General features: G+C 42.4%; 1 protein-coding gene across 1 annotated transcript in view; it reads right to left on the bottom strand.

Moving 5' to 3' along the window:
- Window positions 1-4,302: 4,302 nt before the first annotated feature.
- The window catches only part of RTEL1 (regulator of telomere elongation helicase 1), a 43,853-nt gene continuing 24,454 nt past the window's right edge, over window positions 4,303-23,701 (bottom strand). Inside the window, exons 25-36 of the mRNA XM_079321659.1 lie at window positions 23,128-23,251; window positions 21,812-21,965; window positions 20,076-20,230; window positions 18,398-18,499; window positions 17,132-17,327; window positions 15,775-15,912; window positions 14,986-15,102; window positions 12,991-13,233; window positions 11,395-11,565; window positions 10,365-10,550; window positions 9,763-9,866; window positions 4,303-4,417 (exon numbers count right to left, since the gene is read on the bottom strand). Of these exons, the coding sequence (XP_079177785.1) occupies window positions 4,343-4,417; window positions 9,763-9,866; window positions 10,365-10,550; window positions 11,395-11,565; window positions 12,991-13,233; window positions 14,986-15,102; window positions 15,775-15,912; window positions 17,132-17,327; window positions 18,398-18,499; window positions 20,076-20,230; window positions 21,812-21,965; window positions 23,128-23,251 (1,765 nt within the window). The 3' untranslated portion in view covers window positions 4,303-4,342. The remainder of the gene's footprint in view (window positions 4,418-9,762; window positions 9,867-10,364; window positions 10,551-11,394; window positions 11,566-12,990; window positions 13,234-14,985; window positions 15,103-15,774; window positions 15,913-17,131; window positions 17,328-18,397; window positions 18,500-20,075; window positions 20,231-21,811; window positions 21,966-23,127; window positions 23,252-23,701) is intronic.

Raw genomic sequence — 23,701 nt, 5'->3', positions numbered from 1 at the left:
AAAGATCAGACCTAAAAGAGCCAAACATGCCATTCACCAAGAAAATCAAACCCAGTTCTCCACTATCCATAAGGAGAAAGAAACCCCAATGGTCAGGAGGAATCCAAAGCTCCTTTCACTAAGATCAGTTTCTACCCACCTTGGTTAAAGGAAATCCTCTGACTCCAGCAGGAGCCAAGGGGGGTCAGTGCTATGGTCCAACAGCAGGGGCTGGGTTGTGTTTATTTGCACTTTACACGGAACCAGGTGAAGGGCTGATTTTCACAGGCAACTCTTAGAGTGTTTTTTGATTCTACTGTTTGTCCAAAGTCAACCTGATGATTTGTAATTCATTTCGACATAATTCCTGAGCAAGGACTTTGCTTCATCAATGTGCATCAGCTCAGTAATTGATCAGCTAATCTTCCAGCCCTGCCCTGGCAGTGAGGCACAGCTCCTTGATGATTTTTGGGTGAAACTCACCCCTAGAGCCCTGCTCTGGGCCCACCCAGCTAGAGAGTTTCAGTGGCATCCCTTTACCTGCAGCTTGACCACCCAGGAGCCACAGCATGTTTCCTTCTCCACAGGCAGAAACATAATTTCAGTTTTCTGTCCCTGGATTTCACATGGAGCCCACAAGGTGTGTTAAACTATAAGATGTGGTTCCATCCTGAATGGCACCTGCTGGCAGCCCCTGTGTCCCAGCCATGCCCCTGCTGGGATGGACACAATGTACGAGGAGACGCTGAGTCTGAAGCTCCTCGCTGCACTGCAATACCTCATCAACAATTTTTGTTGTGAACTTGATAACAACAAAAAAGTGTCAGATGGATGCTCCTAGAGAGCAAAACATCACATAAATAGGACAGCAGGGGCTTTTCCAGACAACTTGCCTAGACTCCAACAGTCTGGTGGAGCAGTGACCTTCGATTAAACTTTTTCTGTCTGTTCTTATATTGATCCAACAAACCTCCCAGAATGGGTTTATGGGTCACTGCCTGATTACCAGAAAGCAACAACACAACTCACTAATGACTGTGAAAGTGCAGTTAGCATAGAAAAGGAGCTCAGTATCATATTATCATGGCTCTGACTTCACTTCCCCAAACTGGAGTCTCACACTCCAGGGTGTCCAGCAGCACCACCTTCCGAAACTGCTCTTGCAAAATAAGGTTTCTTGTTATATTCATAGAAAATTCTGTAAGGCAAAGAAATCCCTTGCTTCCCATCAGTAACCACTTTGTCAGCCAAAGACAGAGCTTATCTCTTTCCAGACTAAACATTCTGCTTTGCTGGTTTTGGTCTCTTTTGTGAGTCTTTTCAGCTTTTTTGGGGAGAAAAAAAAACAGCAGGAAAGGTTTGTTCAATGACACACCACTAAAATTTCAGACAATGTTCCAGGTCTAGTCATAGCACTGCAAGGCAGTGGCAATCAAAAAATTAGTATCTACTTCCTTCATGATCAGTAAGCCATGTGTCATTTGCATGTGAAATTTTGCAAGGAGTGCCCAGGGTAGGTTTTTGTCCCCCACGAGCCTTAAGTAATTTGCATCAGTTCCTCTAAGCACCTAAAGTAATTCAGATTTTTTCACTTTCTGTTCTTTGTAAGTAATTAACTGTCTGTGTCTTTCCTTCTTGTAAATTCAACAAGTTTCCAGATGACAGAACAGTCCTGACTGCTGGGGACCCTCTTCTTCAAGGTCTCATGGAGTCACAGAATGGTTTGGGTTGAGAGGGACCCAAAACTCATCCAGTGTTCCCATCTCCAGTACCTGTTAGCATCCATGTCCTGCCCCAGCCACCAGCAGCAGGGATGAGTTCCAGATCCACTGCAGTGCCATTCCCACTGCACCAGAAACCAGCACCAAACCCAAACCCACCCCAAACAATCCCATCTGCACTGGCAGATCTGCTGGAGGGACACTGGGGTGTTTCAGAGCTTGTCTGGTGGGTTCAGCTAGCAAAGGGCAGGGACTGTAAACCTCTCCAGCAAGATGATCCCTCTGCTGAAGAGTCAGAGATGAGGAGAAGGAGCTGCCTGGACAAAGGGGTAGAATGTCCTGGATGAAGGGATTAAAGTACTCTCAGCAAGTTTTGCCCTCAGTATAAGAAAGACAAGGAGTTACTGGAGAGGATCCAGAGGAGGCCACAGAGAAGGGCCTGGAGCATCTCTGGGGAGGAGACACTGCAGGAGCTGAGCCTGACAGGGCTGGAGAAGGCTGAGGGGATCTCCTCAATGCACATAAATATCTCCAGGGGTGCCAGACTCTTTATGGTGCTCAGAAACAGGACAAGGAGCAGCAGCCATAAACTAAAACTCAGGAAATTTCACCTCAAGATGGGGAAGAGCTTTCCATGGAGGGTGGCAGAGCACTGGAACAGCTGCCCAGGGAGGTGTGGAGTCTCCTGCTCAGCACACTCCAAACCCCCCTGGGTGCATTTCCATGTCCCCTGCTCCAGCTGACCCTGCCTTGGCAGGAGGGGTGGACTGGGTGTTCTCCAGAGCTGCCTCCCAGCCCCAACCACTCTGTGAATCTCTTGAATCTGGAGATCTTAGCATTGCTTCTCTGCCCTGCTTCAGAACAGAGCATCCCCTGGTTGCAACAGTCTTCAGAATAAAACAACTCCAGGGAAAAGCACAGCTTTAAAACTACTTTAGCTGAGGGGAAAGAACAGCATCATGGTATCTGTGACCCTTTCCAAGCACATGGGGAGATTCTTCTCCCCACAATACTTCTCAAGTATTTCCTTCTGTCTTGCTGGATCTGGCAGCACTGTTGCAGCCCACAGCAGGTAATTTCCATCAGCACACCCCAGCAGAGCTGTGGTGTCACTGCTCATGGCTGTGCTGTGGTTTCCCTCCAGTGGCACAAGCACTCAGCTGCAGCTTTCCTGGGAGAGACCTTCCCAGCAGACCTGGCACTGAACTACCCACCAATAAATGACATTTCACTGCTACCAGCCTCACTCCAAACATTTTTCTGTTCATTTTTACAACACACCTATATTTACATAACATTTTTCTGTCATTTCTCCCACTTGTATCTGAAACATCCAGGGCTTTATCTGCATTATTTATTCTTGTTTTGCTGCACTGAATAGATACATGGGTAGAAGGTAATATTCATCCACAAACTTTAACATGATAGAATATATAATAGCCCAGAAATACATGAATTTCTGCCTAAGCCTTTGTTATTTTAATAGTTAATGAAGTACAAAAGTTCCCATTTCACTGCCAGCAACTCTGAGATTTGAAGCAACACTGAGTTTGAATCCTACAACCAGGGGAAACAGAAACCTTGCTAAAATGCAGCTCACTTTTCAATTTTATTAAGAATAACATTTTATTAACATAGAATTTTCTAAATTCCATTGATATGAAAATCACCTATAAGGTACAGGCTTTCCACTTGCTCCCACCAGGGCCATTAGGGACTCAATATCCAATGTTTTTAGACCTGGTTATTTTTTTAAGTTCCTTTTTTTAAACCTAACTAAACCAAATTTAAACAAAATGGTTTTATTTTGCAGTCTAATTTACAACAGCTGCAGAAGATTTAAAATTGATACAATTTTTTAGGTTAACCACTTATACCCACTACTCACAGAGAGTGGGAGTATTAAGGAATTATTTTTTTACCCATCTAACTTGATTAATTTAAAAGTTTTAAATCATTTAGTTCCTTCTTTTTCTTGGAAAGTAAATCAGGTAACACAGGCATAAGGAAATACCAGCACTGAGTGGTACAGAATAAGAATAAAAGCTTTAGAAGGATGCTCCAGAAAACCCCACCATGGTGGGTGATGGAATCAGGCTTGGGGTGCACAGCAGATGAGAGGGAGCTTCTGCTCATCTTCCACCAGTGGAATTTGTCTGTAAAAAAGATCCTTTCAGTATCTTCTGCTGTTGGAGACAGTGGTTGCAGCCAAACCCCAAACAGTGACTGCAAATCACCTCTTCCAGGAACACAGTGGGGTAGGGATGGGGAGTGTGGCCTCCTCAGCCAGCTCAGTTCCATTGTGGGAGCATTCCTGGGCTTTTTCCATAACCTGGTATTACCTGAAGGGCCAATAAATGGCAGCTGCCCCCAGGAAAGGAAATTTCAGCCTAAGAGTAGCCACAGGAAAATTCAAAGAATAAAATAAGTAAAAAATTGGCTTAGTTCTAACAGAGGACAATGTTCTGCTTTTTCCCCTTCACTGAGACCTTTCAGGCTTGATCACCTTTGTTGGAAAATAATCTGTGCTGGTGCTCAGCTTGTCCTCCAGAGCCAAGGATCAGAGGGATTTAAAGGAGCCTCCATCCTGCTCCTGCCCAGCCTTCTGCTGGCAAACAGGGCTCCCTGCCCCTTCTGTGGGATCAGGACCAGAAGAAAACTTGGATTAATCTCTTCCTCTTCACATCACTGTGGCACTTGGGGCACTTCTTCAGCACCTGTAGAAACCAATGAACAAAACACACAGAGAATGTATTTATTGTGGAGGAGTCATAAATGGAGGGAGCTTTCATGTAGGCAAAGAGTGACAGGGTAAGGGGCAATGGCTTTAAACTGAAATAGGCAAGCATTAGATTAAATTTTAGGAATAAATTCTTTACTCAGAGTGCTGAGAGGCTCTGGCACAGGTCTCCCAGAGAAGCTGTGGCTGTTCCAGCCCTGGAAGTGTTCAGGGCCAGGTGGGATGGAGCTTGGGGCAGCCTGGCCTAGTGGAAGGTGTCCCTGCTCATGGCAGGGGGTGGGACAAGATAAACTTTAATGTCCCTTCCAACCCAAACCAGTCTGTGAATCTCTGATATTAAATATCTCTACCACATTTTGTCTGACATGAAGTACAAGCCACAACAGGCAGCTGCCAGTCCCCAAGACTGTATCTGCTGTTTGCAACCTCTGTTACCATGCAGTCAAGTATTTATTTGGCAGTAACAAAAAGGAGAGGAGGCTTTGGGGCACCATGCAAAGTAACACCAGAATTTACAGCACTTGTCCCATGTGAAAGACTGAAATACAGGAACAAGGAAAGAGCAAGAGCTCTTGTGAAGTACAGCTGCACTTGTGAATAAAATCCTGCCAAATGCCTGATGAGTTCCCTGAATTCCTGCTTCCTCTTGCACAGATGACAAGGAAACATCTCCTGGGCACAGCCAGACATGGATGACACACGTAATCATTATCAAGAGTTTTTTAGGGAACCAAATGCATTTATTTCTTCATAGCATCCCACACCTTTCTCATTAGCAGCACGAGACACACAGGCACGTGAGCCATCATTTCTCCATTCAGGTTTCAGTTTGCTTCTTCACTAATCATCAGTTTTAAAGTCATTTGACTTGCAGATGCATCCCAACTGGTCTTCTCATAGCTTGCAAACTACTGGTAAAACTGAATTGGTCTGTTTATTTCAAAAGGGAGATGGTAAAGTGTTTGCTAAAATAAAATGGTGTTTGGGAAAAGACTGCCAGCTCAGGAGGCCTAAAAAGGTGGTCAGCTACATCAGTGGCACTGCACAGACCTCCCTGCAGTGTGGAAGTTCATCATTAGAATCACAGAGTGGTTTAGGGTGGAAGGCACAGTAAAGCTCATCTCATTCCAAACCCCTGCAATGAGCAGGGGCATTTTCACTGTCCCAGGTTGTTTCAAGTGCAATCCAGCCTGGCCTTGGACACTTCCAGGGATCCAGGGGCAGCCACAGCTTCTCTGGCACCCTGTGCCTCACCACCCTCACAGGGAAGAATTCCTTCCCAATATCCCATCTAACCTCTGGCAGTGGGGAGCCATTGCAAGAAAAGGTGCAGACAGCAAAGTAGGCTCAGATAGCAGGATTTTGGTTCTGGAGATATGAATTGAAATATCATAAATGGGAGAGGAAAAGTCACTTTATCTCCCAACAGCCAGTGCTTTGCTAAAGGCAATTTTAATTGTAACATTTAATTGAGAAATCATTGATTATTTGCCCATACTACAGATAGTCTAAATGAGAATAACTCAGTCTTCCTGGAAGAACTGCATGAATAAATGATACATTTAAACACTGGAAAGCAGCAAGAGAACTTCTGGAGAGAAAACCACACCCCAAAGCAGCACATCCTGGTCCAATCTCTGTGTGTCTTTCCCTAACACACTGAATCACCAGCTCCAGTGCTAATCCCCCTAATCTTCCCCTTGCTCCAGGGAATTACAGCTACTCTGCTCCTCCAAAAGCTTCTAAAATCTTCCAAAATTATTCACCATCTCTCCCAACCACTCTTTCGCTAAAGTAACAAATTGGATAAGATCAATTTTGCAAATCCCGTGCTGTGAATGTTGCTCTGAGTCACTTCCTTGGTGGGACAATATGCACCAAAGGGCTTTTGAGCTGAAAAACAGTGAGTAAGTTATTAGGAAAGAAAAACAGGAGTTTTAAATTCAACCCCATCAGAGGTGACAAAGCCAATCCCATCTGATGAGAGTTCAGAGCTTGGATTTGGTTGCTCATTTCCTGCTGGTAAAGGCGCCTCTATCCCAAACACACGGGTAGGGTTGACTCTCCAACCTCCCCAGCATGAGTGGGAATGGGGATGGATGTGGTAGGACATGGCTCCTCTGGGATTGGTTTCAGAGAAACTCAGGATAATCTTCCTGTTTGCAATCCTGTGCTTCCCTCTCTCAGCTGCATGACCAACACAGCTCTGCCTCGTCACTGGACAAGTATCTCTGCATCAGCCCAAGTCATATCCTAAACTGCAAGGGGAGAGGGGAGGTTTGGACAATAGGAAGAATTTCTCTATGGAGGGGGTAGTAAAGCACTGGAACAGGCTGCCCAGGGCAGTGGTGGAGTCACCATCCCTGGGAGTGCTCAAAAGCACGTGGCTATGGCACCTGGGGACGTGGAGAACATGGTGGGGGTGCTGGGCTGATGGCTGGACCTGATGGTCTTTGAGGTCTCTTCCAACATTAATAATTCTATTATATCTATGACTCTGTATTTGACTTTTCATTAACCAAACAACCCCTGAATCACATCATGAGCAGCTTAACATTCCCGTATACCGAGAACATTAATCACTACACAGTGATTGTGCTTGTCAGAAGTAAGATTATTCAGGTAGGCAGCAAATATGGAAATCATTCCTAGCAAATGACCCATGACTCATTTCCTCAAGCATGGCTTTGCACAGGATGCTGAAATAGAAGAGAAAGAGCATTTCCAGTTGGAAGGGACCTACAGTGATCCCCTAATCCACATGCTTGACCTCTTCAGGGCTGAATAGAAGTTATGGCATTGTAATATTAAAGAGCACTAGGAAGCCTCTTCCAGTGTTTGTCCACTCTCTTGGTATAGAAATGTCTCCTAATATCCAGTCTGAACCTCACTGATAGAAGCTTTGGACAGCTCCCATGAATTCTGACATCAAATTCCAGGGAGAAGAGCTCAGCACCTCCCTGTGTCCCCTCCTCAGGAAGCTGCAGAAATCCACTAGCTCAGCCCTCAGCCTCCTTTCTCTGAACCAGACAAGCTCAGAATCCTCAGCCACCCCTCCTAGGAGGTGCATCCAGCCCTTACCCTCCTCTGGACAGTTTCAAGTACCTGAATCTGAAACACAATCTAATCTGGAAGGCCAGACTGTTTTGATTTCTGGTATGAGAAAATGTGGTATGCACGATCAGATAAAGGAGCGATTAACAAGAATTAGGCTGACCAAGTTCATTATCTATGACTTATGAAAACACTTTACTTGAGGACTAAGAAGAAATCCAGACTGTAAAATGATCAATTTTAAGACAAAAAACAGAACATGGCAGTACAATTGCTCAATATACAACAGTTATAATTTTGTTGATTGTTAAACTGGTGAAACAAGTTCCATCTTACTGGTAAAAGGAGTAAATTTTTCCCCCTTTATAAGGTCAATATTTATTAGCTGACATAATACAACCATGCTGTGGGTTGCTGAAATGCTTTCCTAACCTAAAAAAATTCTCCAGGGACGTCATTCTGTCCTTAATGAACTCAAGTCTCAAATGGCAAAGATTATGAACACATGCTTGTAAAATTCCTGTCATGACTTTGTGGGAGCCCTTTCTGCAGTGGAGGATGCTGCCTGTTAGGTATTTATCCCCTTTACAATCCAGCACAAAGGGAAAAATGACATTTTTCACAGTAAATTTAACTGCCCCATCTGCAGCAAACATGAGATGCCTTTCTTTGACTTTCTTGTACTTTCTTACATATGTTCTTTATAATCCAATACTTTTGGATTTTAACATTTTAAAAGAAATATGACAGAACAGACTGAGAAGGGAATTTAGTTGAGCAGCTATTCTGAATTCCCTCTAGGAGATGTGCCTGAGACATCAGTCTGGACATTATGAATTAATCCAGAGGAGGTTATTGGGTTAATCATAGAGCTGGAGCAGCTCTGCTCTGGAGCCAGGCTGAAAGAGCTGGGGGTGTTCAGCCTGGAGAAGAGAAGACTGTGGGGAGACCTTAGAGCCCCTTCCAGTGCCTAAAGGGACTCAGAGAGATGAGAGGGTGTTTGGACAAAGGGGAACAGCCTTAAAGGAGGGCAGGATTAGATTGGATATTGGGAAACAGTTCTTCCCTATGAGGGTGGTGAGGCCCTGGCACAGAGTGCCCAGAGAAGCTGTGGCTGCTCCTGGATCCCTGGAAGTGTTCATGGGCCTGGAGCACCCTGGGACAGTAGAAGGTGTCCCTGTCCATGGCAGGGGTTTGGAACAAGATGAGCTTTAAGGTCCCTTCCATCCCAAACCATCCTGCTCCTATGATTATTGTATTTTCTCTCTGTCTTGGCTGTTATATTTTATTTGGATATCAGTCCAAATTTTTTTTTTTAATGTTTAGCTGACAATTCAATGTTTTCTTCCTGAGACAAAGACCTTTCCCTGGAACTTGGAATAACTGATTATTTTGTACTTGCCTAGATTGGCAAGCTGAAGATGTTTCTTTTCTTTCTGTATTGTTTTTGGATATTCCTGAGCTCCATTGACCAGCAGCCTTCTCATCACATATGAATGTTTAGAAACCCCTCAACTCTTGAATTATTCTGATTAAGACCTGGCTGCTGAATCAAATGTTGGCTTTCCCAACCCAGGCACCCTGGGACCAGCTGCATCCTCTTACCTAAAGAATTTCAACCACCAATTTACTCAGCTGGGAAAACCAACAAGCAGGATGACACAGGAGGTCTTTGAGCAGGAATTCAGAATCACAGAATCATTTGGTTGAGAAAGACCCTAAAGGCCACAGACTCCAATGGTTGACCCAGCACTGCCAAGTCCACCTCTCTACTATGTCCTTAAGTGCCACATCTACACATCAGAAATCCATCCAAAGGTGACTCAACCACTTCCCTGGGCAGCCTGTTCCTTGTTTGCCTCGTTCTCAGGACAGAGCTTTACAATAGGATTTTGATGGGGAAAATTACAAAACTGAGAAAGAAAAAAAAGTTAAAATAAAGATTAAAATATTAAAAAAAAAAACCCAGGAGTTTTTCATGTTGACTCCACAGCTTGTTGCCTTTGTGGTTTTAGATCAGAAAACACGTGGAGGCAGCTCAGAAAGATGCAAAGGTGTAAAAACCCCATCTCAGGGCAGAGATCTGCCTCCAACCATATTGCAAACCATGGGAAACAATGGATCAAGTGGTAAATCTTCCATCAGCATCTGAGTGTTCTTTCTGGAAACGGAGCAATTCCGATTCCAGGCTCGTTCACGTCATTCTCCTGAAAAGCACAAAAATTCCCCAGCAGTTTTGGGAACAACTAAACCAATAAACAGGAGAACCTTTAAGAACTGCTTCCAGCACGTTTTGCAGCAAGTGAAGTCACATAATGGGCATTTAAAAGGCACATCATCCTCGGATTTGCAGTTAGAGCAGTGGAATCTTCCTAGAACAGAAGGGAGGGTGAGGAGAGGGGAAGAGAGAAAGAGAGGGAGGAAATGACTAAATTCCTGTAATCACCTGCAAAATTTTCATGTATCCACACTTCCAGTGCAGTCCAGAAAACAATGATCATGAGTGTAATGAACTACCTCAACAGAGCCCTGCCACCTTATTTCTTTCAAGTGACCTCACAGTCTCTTGGTGCTTCAGATCCCAGTAGGAACTCGAGTTACATCCTTCCTTTACAAGGAAGTCGTCGAGAAAAAAATCCCTAAAGTTCTCAGGAAACTACTACAGCATTGTGACAAAGACAATAAAGCACTTTAAGAGCACATGCAAGGTACAGGAAAGCACAGATTCTACTCAGCAAACCACACCAATCACATCTGAATAAATACAGGAACCGGTGGCTTCGTACACCATCAGTCTCAGTCTCATTTCTGTGATTTATCTTTATTCCCAAGCATTAGAAAATGACATCCCAAACCTCCCCTGTACCTACCATACTCTGGTTCCATCTCTAGGGGACAGATGGGTACAACTCCAGACTCTGTGGGTGCTCTCACATTACTGGTTTCTTTGGACACTTCAGTCTTTGGCAACTCAAGTTCACTTTTCTGACTAAAGCAGAAGGAGGAAATCTTACTCTGAATTTTTTCTGGTGCCCCACTCTTAGAAGGGGCTGTGTCTGGGAAGAAAAGGAGAAAAAAGTGTATATACCTGTATCATGCAGAACAAACACTAACACTCTGCAAAACACAGTCAACAATAAATTCACCCAATTGTCATTGTATAAGAAGAATAAATTTGAAGAACTAGTTTTTATGCCATACTGGCACCAGATGTTGTTGATAGATACTAACACATTCAATATTGCTGAAAGAAACCTTTTATTTTTAATAGTTCTATGGAAATTCTTCCTACAGAATGGGCTTTGATCCACTTCTGCTCCCATCTCACTTAGATGTCAAAATTCTGCCTTCATCCTTAACACACTTCACAGTTTAAACATAGCAGAACTATAACAGATTTCTTTCTTATTTCCTTGCACTTCCCCATCTCGTGTTACCTTTTATCTCACTCCTGTTTGAGTGTGGTTTTCTTAACCCACTGTAGAGATAACCAGTGGCTTTGATTCTCCTTGACAGACCTCAGACAGGGGGGCCCCAACCCAGAGCAGTGGTGACTGATAGGACAAGGGCAAATGGCCTCAAACTAAAGGAGAGCAGGTTTAGATAAGAGATTAGGGAGAAATTCTTCCTTGTGAGTGTGGTGAGGTCCTGGCACAGCTTGTCCAGAGAAGCTGTGGCTGCCCCATCCATGGAAGTGTCCGAGGACAGGTTGAACAGGGCTTGGAGCAACTTGATCTGTGCAAGATGTTCCTGCCCATGGCAGGGGTGGAACTGGAGGAGCTTTAAAGGTCCCTTTCCAACTCAAGCCAGCCTGTGATTCTATGACTCTAAGGCTGTTGAGCCCTACCCATCATAATAATAAATAAGGTTCTAAACTTCTGACAACTGTTCATTCCCCACCTTGTATGTGGCTGATTCCTTTTGTGCAGCTCTCCAAGCTCTGGGGTTTCACTTCACTTTGCTCCAGTTGCTGCAGCTGCTTCTCTCCATCACCACAGACCATTCCAGTCAAATCCTTACACAGCTCTCTGAACTGCTCTTTGTGGTGAGGACGCACAAACATATAAAACCCTGCACAAAAGAAAACAGTGTCAAGTGCATAGGAAACTCATTACCTGGCCATGGAAGACTCCCCTCCTTTGGAGGGCAGAAATTCTTTGGAAGTTGAGCAATATCAGTCAGATTCCTCAGAGTATCTTCAGCTCGGTGGAACACTTAATGCTTTTGTGATTTTTGTAATTACAAAGTCTTCCTTGCCAGAAGGCAGATAAGTATTTAGTATTGAAAATAATCTCAATTTATCTTGAAATTCTTCTTCTCTCTACAGCTCAGAATGAACACCCACCCCAGTGCTTCACCTGACGAGTGATCAAAGAACATCAGGTATGCACAAAAAATCCAGAGAGGCTCCCAGGAAGGAAATTTCTTGTTACTGTTTGGTTGACAAGGATTCACAACACAATACAGAAATTCTAAAAAACCCCAATTCTGACTTACTGCCAAGCACAGACAATTCTGCCTCAAAGTCCTCTGAGGTCAAAACATCTGCTCAGTAGAGACAGTGACTGAAAGAGTGCTCAGGGGGAGGTTATGACTCACTGAGTCACAGCTCATCTTCCTCCCACTCTCCACTTTGCCAAGACTAATCTAACTAGTTAACACACCACAAAAGGGGGATTCTCTCATTAACAGCAGACTGTGGTAACCATTCAAGGACAGTGGAATACCTATTGTTATCTGCTAAAGATAACAAACAAAATTCCATCAGTGTTTCCCAGCAGACACAGAATGCATCATTTCCAGCAGAACAGTCAACCCAGAGACCATGGGAGAAGGTAGAACTGATGCATCACATCACACCACACAAGATATCACCATTGAGGCAGTCTGGATCAGCATATAATACCTCCTCTTACTTTTCTTCTTTTAAACAATTAAGTCCAATTTCAAATTTTAAAAATCTGTAGCTCCCTAAGCCCCTCCATCACTAAACCCATGAGAGGAAAATAAAACAAAACAAACCACTTTAGAGAGAATAAATTAGGACCCAGCTCCAGAAATCTTTTCAGCTGAAGCTATGTAGAAGAATAGTAAATCAAAAGCTTATCCTGAAACCTGGAAGTGATCTAAGAACTTAGCACCAGTATAGCAATCATTGGGCATAGGAATAAAATTGGGTCATTTCAATAGTCAGTGTTGTCCTTTCTAAAGAGCAATTGTAGTAATTGAGGAAAAAAAACCCAGTCATGGATGCATCTGATTGGTTAGCTGGGATGAAGGTTAGGACTGGAATTACTGAGATCTTGTGTTTTTAATGGACAATTTCCACCTGAACAGAGATAACATTTTATAACCTTGACAGGGCTTGCTCTCTGAGTGGCATTCATTGTTCCTGCTGCTCCACTGATCTGGGTAGCTAACCAGACCTCACAAGAGATCACAGCACCCACATTTCCCTTTCAAATAAATAAGAGCTATTTTAAAACAAAGCCTTACTCTGCAGGAGATGAAAGTCCTGTGGCCTCTCTGTGGTGAGGGCTGCTATCACTGACACCATGGCATCATAATTATCTGTCTTCTTGTAAGCCAGCAGAGCCTCATAGAACTGGCTGTAGCTGTTTTTGTCCAAAGCCCTCTGCACATCACTGAGATAGGCAGTCCTGAGGACCTGGTGATGCTCTCTCCTGGAGTCTGGAGCCTTTTCAGCCTCTTTCCTTGGAGCTGCACTGGCATTCTGCCCTGAGAGACAAAGAACACGTGAGCAGGGCTTGAGGAACAGAGACAAACAGGTCACTCCATCATATCCACTTCTCACTCCATTTGAAGGGAATTCCTGAACTAGTTTGAAGTGGTAAAGCCAACCCCACCTGCCCAGCCAAACACCTCCCTGTGGCATGGCCAGACTGGCTCCTGGAAATGGCAACAGAGCAAAAACATCCTGGGGATCACTTCTAGCATCTCCTGGAACTCCCTGATCATTTATAATGCAGAAATGTGTCAGAAGGTCACTAGGGAATGAGGAAAAGAGGCATGGAGGTCAGCAGTAAATCAGGTTTTGTGGTCCACTGAAGGAGCAAAAGCATCTTAAACAGATGGGTTAACCACTCTGCTGGCCTGAAATAGGCAATTTTAAAGTACAGATTTCTCACCCCTTAACAGTAAGAACAGACAAGGGGTGGGGGGTGTGTTTCCCAACAGGAAAACAATGTTCAAAAATACTATCTAACCTGAAACAACACAAGAGCAATGTAGGAAGTCTGCAATAGGTAGGAGCAGCTCAAAATATCCTGCTAAATGCCAGTGAACTTTATTGACAATATAATTCTCTGATTTCTGGTATGTTTTAGAGAAAAAAAGTTACAGTTTGCATTATCACAGGCATGCAAATACGAATGCAGAATGTGATAAGAAACTGATTTAAATTAACCTGCCATATCTCTTGATATCTGGGTCTTTAATAGTAATTTATTGGATGATAAGGATAATTAGGTTTCAAAACACAGGCTCCATTCAATTTGCTGGACGAGGAAAAAACTTGGGTGTGAATTTTATAATCAGAATTTATTGTATATCATAGAGCTTTCTTTTATTTCCACAGAAGCATTCTCTTCTTAAGGAGTCAGGCACAGAAATAACACATCCATTAACTCCTATTATTTTCTCAATTACTTTTATGGAAACAAGTTTCTGAGAAACCACTCTGATGGTTTCAGGACAAGACAATTACTAAAGACTCTGTTTTATTCAAACTTTCTCAAAATACAAAAGACAATGGGAAACAAATAAAAAGAAACAATATGGTTTCACGCATGAAAAAGCTTTAAAGCTTTCCAGGAAATTGGCTTGTTTTTTAAAATAACAGATTAGCATTTGACTATTCTTTGTCCTCTAAAGAAAGAATTTTAAGCTGTCCAATGATCCTACTCATTTCCTCATGAGAAACACAAAAAAATCCCAGTTGTTCTCTGGAAAACCCAGAATTAATAAATGAGCCCATGAGTTTGAAGATAAATACTGGACAGAGTGAGATTAGAGGGATGCACACAGAGATTACATTTACTACTCTCTGTTTCTGCAGAAAAAAACACGCTGTTCACAAAGGGAGTGTACACATGATATCAAGAACAAAATGGAACAGTTTCTTCATACCTGAATTCATACTGATGTAATCTTAACTCACACTCCTTAACAGGCTTCCTTTCATGGACCCTGAAGAAACAGGAAGCCCAGCAGACCTGTGCTCAGCCCCCACTTTTCCCAGCTCCAGTACAAACGTCTGGCTAGAGCAGGATCCACCTGCATTTAATTTATTGACTTTCGTGTTTTGTTTTGCACAATCCTTGCTGAAAATTCTGAATTACCATCCCTCCCACCTACAGAGAGTGATGTGCAAGGTAAACATGAAGAACATTAGAATGCCTCAGTCAGAACTTCCAGTCAGTGATGAAATAAAAGAGAATAGACTAGGTTTATATTAAACATGGAGGGTACCTGCAGAATTCAGTCCTGTTGCCAAGTGGGATCCTCCTTGGTTCAGGTGGAGCCCAGGGTTCAGCTGAGAACATGAAGCCTTGGAGAATGTACTTTTCTGCTGGCTTTGTTTTTCTTCTGTTAAATGAAACCAGTTCATTAGCAGTGAGTTTAGGGAAGAATGAACATGGAATGATGCATTTCAAAGTGTGCCATCCTGTGCTGAAAACATCTGAGCAACTCAGAGAAGCTGTGGCTGCCTCATCTCTGGAAGTGTCCAAGGTCAGGTTGGACAGGGCTTGGAGCAGCCTGGGACAGTGGAAGGTGTCCCTGCCCATGGCAGGGGGTTGGAACTGGATGAATTTTAAGGTCCCCTTCAGCCCAAACCAGTCTGGGATTCCACACAGATTTATGTATCTGACGATGAGATAACATCCCATTTTTTCAGAACTTTACTGCTCCAGGATTTCACAGATTTCTCAAGTTCTGTGAGGACAAAAATCACCCTCTGTTGACAATTCTGGTGGCATTTTGTGGGCAGCAAAGAAGACACACACAAGGTTGTTTAATTTAAGGAGATCAGTAAAATCCCCTTTTGAAACAAAATGACATCATTATCAACTCTGCAGTAACCAATGCTCAGGCATCTGCATAGCTCAAGGGAAGGTTCAAGAGGTTCATGGAGAGCAGAGACTTAGCTCAGCATTGATTAAATTGAATTTCCTTGCATTTCTACATATCAGACACATCCTGCTCCATGACTGGGTGAACATTTGTCCTTCAAATGACACAACTGAACCATCTCCTCACCCATTCTCTTGGCCAGGATCTCCCTCTCCTCCCGGGGGAGGCTGTGCTCAGGTTTGTAGCCACAGCCCACTCCAGTCAGATTGCAGCAAGCTTCATCAAACTGCTTTTTGTGCTGGGGTCGAACAAACTGGTAAAAATCTTGCATCAGAGAGAGAGGAAAAAGAGTGGAAAAAATAAACAAAGAAAAAAAAACAATCCACAATTGATTTAATAAATAATATATTCTATTATATTCAGTGGCAATAAATGCTACCGAAATCTACAACAGCGGAACTTCAAGGTTAGACAGAAAGGTGGAACTAAATAAATTAAAATCTAAATGGTTTTATCTAATATGTGTACAATAAGCACATTTAGAAATTACACAAATGCAAACACTGAGCAATATTATCACCAGTAGATAAAAACTCATTTTTTCAGTGTAAATATAAAGTAACTCACCTCTCAGGGAGACAGCCCTTGAGGTGCCTCACAAACCATGAGATCCAAGTAACTGCCAGGCTGATACTTTAAACAACTGATGAACTGTTAACTTTACACCTCATGTTACTTCCTCACCACAAAATGCTGGCCAACCAGAACTCTAAATATCAAATCAACTTTAGGTTTCAGGAACCTGGTAGTTTTAATAAATCTACTTAGACCTTGATTGGATGACCAAATAGTTTCTTATTTATGTAGATCATAGCAAATTGGGAAAACAAGTGATTGAGCTTTCCATTCTTTAACCTCAGAATTTCCCTGAAGCAATTTACAAAATGTGTAACTACACATTTATTATTTCAGTTGATGAAAAAGCCACAGAAAAATCTGTCCATTTGTTCACAAGCTGAGAGGGAAATGAAAAATTACACAGAAAATACTGTTAAACTAGAAGAAATCTTGGTGGGAATTCAGTTCCTGTCAGCACAGTTGTTAAAAGGCAATTAGAAACCAGCTAATACCAGCCATGTTTGCCCAGATCCTTTGTTTTATACTAACAATTATTTAAACAGAAAAATTCTCTGTATATTCTGAATATTTACTGCTTTAGCACTGAACCCTTATGAAGGCATCTCTCCAACTCGCACAGCCACGCTCTTGATCTCCTAAATTACCAGAAATAAGTCACTGCACTTTTAGACAAGGTTTAAAATAACACAAACTTCCATGGAATATCATTTTCTTCGAATCAAGATGTGAGCTAACACATTTAGATTTATGAGATTATTCTGTGTTTTCTGGGGATGTAAAGTGGTGAATCATCCTATCTGAGCAGCACTTCACATCTAAAACACTTTTAAACAGGCTTGGGTACTGCAGAAGATGAAAGTCGCTCCTACAAATACACCAGGGATACACAAACACTCCGATGTACCTCGCAGCAAGACGTGCTTTCTTTCATCCTCTAAGAAGAGGGAGCTCATTTGGGTCAGCATGGCATGGAAGTCATCTGTCTTCTTGTACTGCTGCAGGGCCTTGGAGAAGAGCTCATAGTTCTGCTGGCTCAGGGTGCCCTTCACCGTGGCGATGTAGAACGTGGCTCGCGCCTTCCTGGGCTCCGCTCGCTGCTCCTGCAGGCAGGAAAGGCTCTCAGCAAAAAGCACCACTTGAGGAGTTCTTTCAGCTACAATTCCAACAGCACATGGGATAGTGAAAGGATTCCTAGAACTGCTGGGGTTGGAAAATTCCTCTAAGATCATCCAGCCCAATGGCCCAGCCAGCAGCACCACTGTGCTCACCACTAAACCATGAATATTTTCACTTAGCAGGTTGTGGTTATAGCAGTCACCCCTGTAATCCACATACCATTCACCTTCCCCACTGGTAAAACAGGCAGCTTCAGGGAAAATTCCTAGAGAAGGCAGCCAAGTATCATTGCACAATTCTATTCTTAGGAGAATTTACTCCAAAACTGGAGGCTGAGCTGACTCATCATGACATCAGATAGCAACAAACTGCAAACACAACCACCTCCATGAACCTGTTCTCCTCCTTTCTTCTCGAGGATATTATCAGCTTCAGGATCAGTTTTGTTTGCCAGGTGCTTGGCAGATTGACAGACAGGGATCATCCAGTTAGGACAGCACCTCGGACAACTACTGGCACTCATCACCCAGGGAATTCTCCTGAATTTATTGTGACTTAAGCAATTAGCTGCATAATGAGTTAACTGGGTTTGGAGATAGGACACAGCAATAATGCACACCTGCAGAGCTAACTAACACACAACCATGACTCACCTCAGAGGGGTGATGTGATCCCTATACCCCAAACTGGTCAGTTCAACCATCTGAAGCTCTATCAGAACTCATCATTGTAGGTCCCTGCAACTGAACTAGTTCATTTTTATTTAAAAAAAAAAAATGAAACCACTCACCACTCTGGTCAAATTGTTCACAAAGCAACCAGTGTCAGAAAACAATTCTTTTCCCCTACTATCCCTATGTGAACCTGTGCTTAATTTGGTCTGAGATGTCTAGATTTGGAAAAGAGCATGACAAATAGCTTTCAGATGTACACTGAAAAATATTAACAATTTGGAGAAAAAACACACTGGTTCTGGCATCAGTCATCTGTCTGCCTGGAAATTTCCAATTCAAATTAAAGCAATCTACAGATCAAAGGGATGGCACAGGGAAACACATACTGTATTGCTGACTAGCTTTATTTTCTTCCTTCCTCCTTTCTGCTCATCTGTTAATCTCTTCTCATACTGAAGAGAAAGTGTGGACAGATGATGTGCCTGTGAAAATTAAAAGAAAGTAAGTAAGGTACAAAAAAATGCTTTTCAGAGTTATTCCCCATTTAATTTAGGTATTTCCAGCACTAAAACTTGGTAACCCAGCTTGTTACAATGATTTAGGTTGACTTGTTTTAGTTCCTTCAATGGTGTCATAGAGCCTGGGCACATACCTGCTTCTAGAGGATAGAAATTTACTGGCCAATTCATAGAGACCAAACCAGAAGAAATTAAATACAAAGTTGGTCTTGAGGGTGCAAAGTCCTGACTAAGCAAAGCTGGAGTCACAGCAGACTGTTGCAGGGCAGTCTGAGAGTGAACATAGACATGTGTGTAACTGGTGGTTCAAAATCCCCTTCACTTTCCTGCCTGAACTCCCTGTACTTCAGGGAATGAAGAATTGGAATATAAAGCAAATATAAGACAAATATTTATGATACATGCAGTGAGTCAGAGAAATTATCAAAACCATCTTCTTAATCCTGTGCTATGTAAAGGCAGCACCTTGAAAAGCACGATTCAGCAGAAATAAGCCTTCCTAGCCACAAGCTGCAGTTTCCTAGTAACTCCCAAGGGAATCTGATTACAGGGAACAGTTATTATTTAAATAGATTGAGAAATTAATACTTGCATTGTGAACTTTTGAGGTGACAAAGCAAATTCTTTCAGAATGAGAGCAGCTAAACTTTCATGTTTTAGGGAACAAAAATACAGCGTAACTTTGATAAAAGGAAAAATTTAATGTAGACACTATGCTGGATGGTGAAGATAAAAAATGACACCAACCCCATCCTCAGTCCAAATGCAGTGCTCAGTGCTGGCCTCAGAGTGAAAGCTGGCTGCCTGAGAGCCACTGCCTGTCTCAGGATTACACTCACCAGACTGCTGGGGCCAGGTCACCAATTTGGGAGCAGCACAGGATGACCCCAGAGCTCTCCACCAGGAGCAATGCCAAATACGCAGATGGGAAATGGACCTGAGTGACTGCCAAGGCATTGGTCTATCAGCTCATCTGACTCCAGGAAATGCTGAGCTCTGCCAAAAGCACTCCAGCTGTGTTAGGAATATTCTGTAGCTGAGTTACCAAGTCCCTGGAAATGTGCCAGGCTTTCCAAAGAATAAGTTTTGGTGTCTAAGTCATGGCTACCCAATGGGTGACAGAGACCATTTCCCACTTGGCTACACACAAGTTAAATATTTGCTGCCCTTTGTACATTCCCTGTTTTGTAAATGTCTCCATTCATGTCCTTGGGCCTACTCAGATATTCCCCAGATACTCCTACATTTACATATTTTACCTCAGGCATTCTTCCCCTAAGGGAAGGGTTTAGGAATGCTGCAATAGGCATTGCTAAAGTCCATAAATGGGTCTGCAAGTAGCAGTAAAATATTCCAGCCAGGTAAGGGAGTCACCCCTTCAGCTACTGCAAACAGGGATTTGGGGAAAGCAAGAACACAGCCCAAACACTGGTGTATCAAAAATACCAATCCAAGAGGAGAGAAAGCTGGTTTTCTTGACATCAAAACAATTTTGCTTTAGAGCCTGCAATTTTTACTTATAGAAGGATTTTGCCATTACCTGTTCCTCTCCAGGCAAATCAGTTTCCTCCTCTGCATCTTCACTGCTCTTCTCACTGCGCTCCAAGGCATCCAAGAGCCCAACACATTTTCTTCGGGGTGAGACAAACTCTTGTTCATATTCCACACATAAGCTGGCTGCTCCATCAACATTTACTGCCATCACAGCAGAACACAGCAAATTAACATCCCACATTCTCTCCTGAATTTTCTTTAATTTAGTGATAGCTCCCCGTCTTAGGAAGGAATCCATAAATATGTGTTGGTGAATCGAATGATCTTCCACCTCTTGCAAAAGTTCATTATATAAGAAGACTGCTTTTATATATAAATTCCAAAATTGCTCAAGTATTTGTTACCACAATCTGGCAGATTGCTCTCAAACTTTTCCTTAAGTGATGGTGACATATAACCCCAAAATGGCTTAGGATCAATGGGGAAAAGTCTTACTGTAGTAGCTGTCTCAATTATTTTAGATTTATGGATTTCCCAAAATCCAAGTTGCAGAGTTTTTTAAGAGATTTTGGTACAAAACATGATTTATTATTTTTTAACAGAGCAAGTTTTCTTAAAGTCTACAATTCTTACAGTATCAATACCCATAAGACAAAGTCATCAAGGTCCCAAATTACATATTTTCACTAATCAGAATCCAGGTTTCAAATATAAGAATTCTGACCTGTAAGTAGGGTTAAATTAGTATCAGCTTGATATTTCTGTAAGACATTACCTTCAAAATGTATTTCTACTACTTGGAAATTACTCCAACAGTCAGTTACTAAGGAAAGTCATTATTTTGAGAAGAATGGGAGTGTATTATGATCACTATGACTACAGGGGAGTTTGATGTTACAGCTGACGCAATGAAACTGAAAATGGCTATTAAACAGGAAATGCAGCTTCTCCCCTTCACCTCCAGTCACACATTCCAGCCCATCCTTTGAGATGGATCTACAGTGTATGGAAGGTAAATAAACTGGTTGAGCAAAGCCCAGCTGCTCACTCTGCAACTGCATGAAAGATGGACTCAAATCAAAGGAAGAAGCAAAAAGCACAAAGTTGGAACTGAGTGGAGGGAAAAAAATGTGGCCAAAGTAATCCCTTTTAACAATAACCAGCATTCACACTGGCTGTTACCAATAGGTAAGGCTTTATAAAACTTTATAAAGCCTTACCTATCAGTAACAACTGGCTTAAATGTAATGTGAACTCACCCTCACACTCATAACTGATTAGGAACCACAGCTTTAAACAAACTTCACTGTTCCAAACCAGCAAGCAGTCTAGAGTGCTGAAAGAATATCTGACAAGAGAAATGCTTTATTCTTTGGCACTAGCTACCCACAAGATTTTAAATATTGTTTTGTTCCCATGTCCTTTTTGTTTTCTCAGCTAGATTACTAATCAAGAGTTATCTATACAACAGGATGGAAGGAGGACATATGGAAGCCAGTGCTAGGCAGAGACTTCCAGTTCTTATCTTCCAAACTATCTGTGATACTCCACCAAAAACTCCTCTCCTCTGTGGGACACTTTTGTCAGCCCTGTGTCTTTTCTCTGCAATTGCAACTGTTTCCCCCCTTTTCTAATGCTTAACTATGTCCCTTCTGACCAGACTTTTACATCAGTCTGAGTTCTCCATGTTTTCTCTCCCATTTCAGTTTCTAGTCTCTTGATCCTCCTTTTCATGGTTCACCTTAAAACAAAAGGGTGTATCTGTGAGGACCCAAACATTACCTTTCCTTTTCCTCTTCAAACTTGGAACATGGTCATCCAGGTTTTTAGCTTTTTGCAGAGAGAGGATTTGCTCAGATGAAGTAGATGGTGTTGCATTGCTTTCACTTAGGGAACCAGTATGTCCAGGAGGGCACTGAAGCAGGGGTGGGGGCATCTGCAAGCAGTTTACAAAACGTTACAATAGGCAAAAGCCATTTTTCCACTCCATCTGTGACCAAAAAATCTCAGCAACAATCCAAAGACATCTCCTTTTCCCCAAATAACCTTTGGTAGCAAGAATGTTACTCACACTGGGTTTATGGGCTCTTGAAAAAATGACCACACAGCTCATAAGTGACAGAGCTGAAGTGCAGTAAGCAGGCTTAGCTCTAAGTGACGTGGTACCAGAAGGAGGATCATGACCTGCTGAAGAACAATCACTTCCTACTGCTATCCCTGCAACAAAATGTTATCCCCTGACAAAGCACGTTGGGTTGTGGTTTTGATTTACCATTAAACTCTCACTCATGATCAGAAAAGATCATCAAGCCTGCAGCATCATCCATCTGTAACTAATTAGCCTGAACAACTTGTATTTGGCTAAAGCATCTTCCAGGAAGTTGTCCAAGTCTGTATATGAAATTTTAAGTAGTTATTTTAATATTAACCTCCATTTTGTTGAAACCAAAGAATTTTCCATTCTGGCTTCCAGCCCATTTCTTGCTATGACTTTCTCCAGAGAATCAGGAAGCCTTTTTACAATATTACTTTTTAAATTAAGGAACTACTACAGACAACATCAGCTTCCTAATGCTAATAGAGAAACTGTTTTAGGCAAGATGACCCAGTGATGAACAGCAATAACAACTGATGGTTTCTATTACTTTTTATTACTAATCAGCTGCAATTTAAATTTTGGAGTATGATTCTTCTCCACATATAATCTCTCCCTGAGACAGAAAGCTTCTGGATGCCAATATCAGTTCCAGGATTTGCAAACCAGCCAAAAAATACATATTTATCTAGGAGGAACTGGAAGAGGAAGTTATTTTTGTGATCTAACCTAATGAGCTGCCCAGCCTAAGAACAACATCCTGTCCCAGATCACTCTTGGAGAAAGATGAGGAATAACCTCCTTTCCAGTAAATCTTCCAGTGTCTAGAAATGACAAGTGTCTCTTGGGCAGGTTTGTGAGGAGCAGTGAGCTGGACTCAGTGATCCTTAGGTGTCCCTTCCAGTCTGAGATCATCTGCAATTCTCTCACACCTCTCACCTAGCTTAGCATTCCCAGTTTCCAACACTATCCAGGAAAGTGGGGGTTTTTTAAGGACACTTACAATTTCTTGAGCAACACGGAAGAAGAGGGAGACGCTTCTGACCGCGTGCCCAAAGTTGTCAAAAACGTTCACGTAGGGACGGACCCATGAGGGCAGCTTGCCTCTGACATCACAAGTTGTGAACCTGGGCAGGATGGGAAAACCAGAAAATTGTCTGCCAGGTTAGGCTAAATTAATTAAACAAACCCTAGGTCACTATCCAAAAGGATAAGAGGAGCAGCAACACAAAGACATAACAGTGCAGTAAATATAATGGGGTGATGCCTTCACTCAGGAGAAAAGGGCTTTGCTGATTCCATGTACTATCAATTAAACTCCTGTTGCCTATAATATTCACATCCTACTAATTAGCATTACATAATTGGATATTAATGCTGTATAACATTAATATAGGATATGATTATAAATAGTATTGTTTCAGTAATATAATCTGCCCTCATTTCCATTCTTCTTCTCTCAAAACACTGCAGTGCTGCTGACTGACATCTCAAACGAAAGATGGACAAAATGCAAGACCATAAGTAGTCACATAATTTCCTGTGGTATTACAAACATTAATTCCAAAAATTGGTTT

This window comes from Erithacus rubecula (genome assembly GCF_903797595.1).
Source record: "Erithacus rubecula genome assembly, chromosome: 18".
Lineage (NCBI taxonomy): Eukaryota > Metazoa > Chordata > Aves > Passeriformes > Muscicapidae > Erithacus > Erithacus rubecula.
Note: the sequence above shows the minus strand (reverse complement) of the source record. Positions and strands in the feature narration are given on the sequence as shown.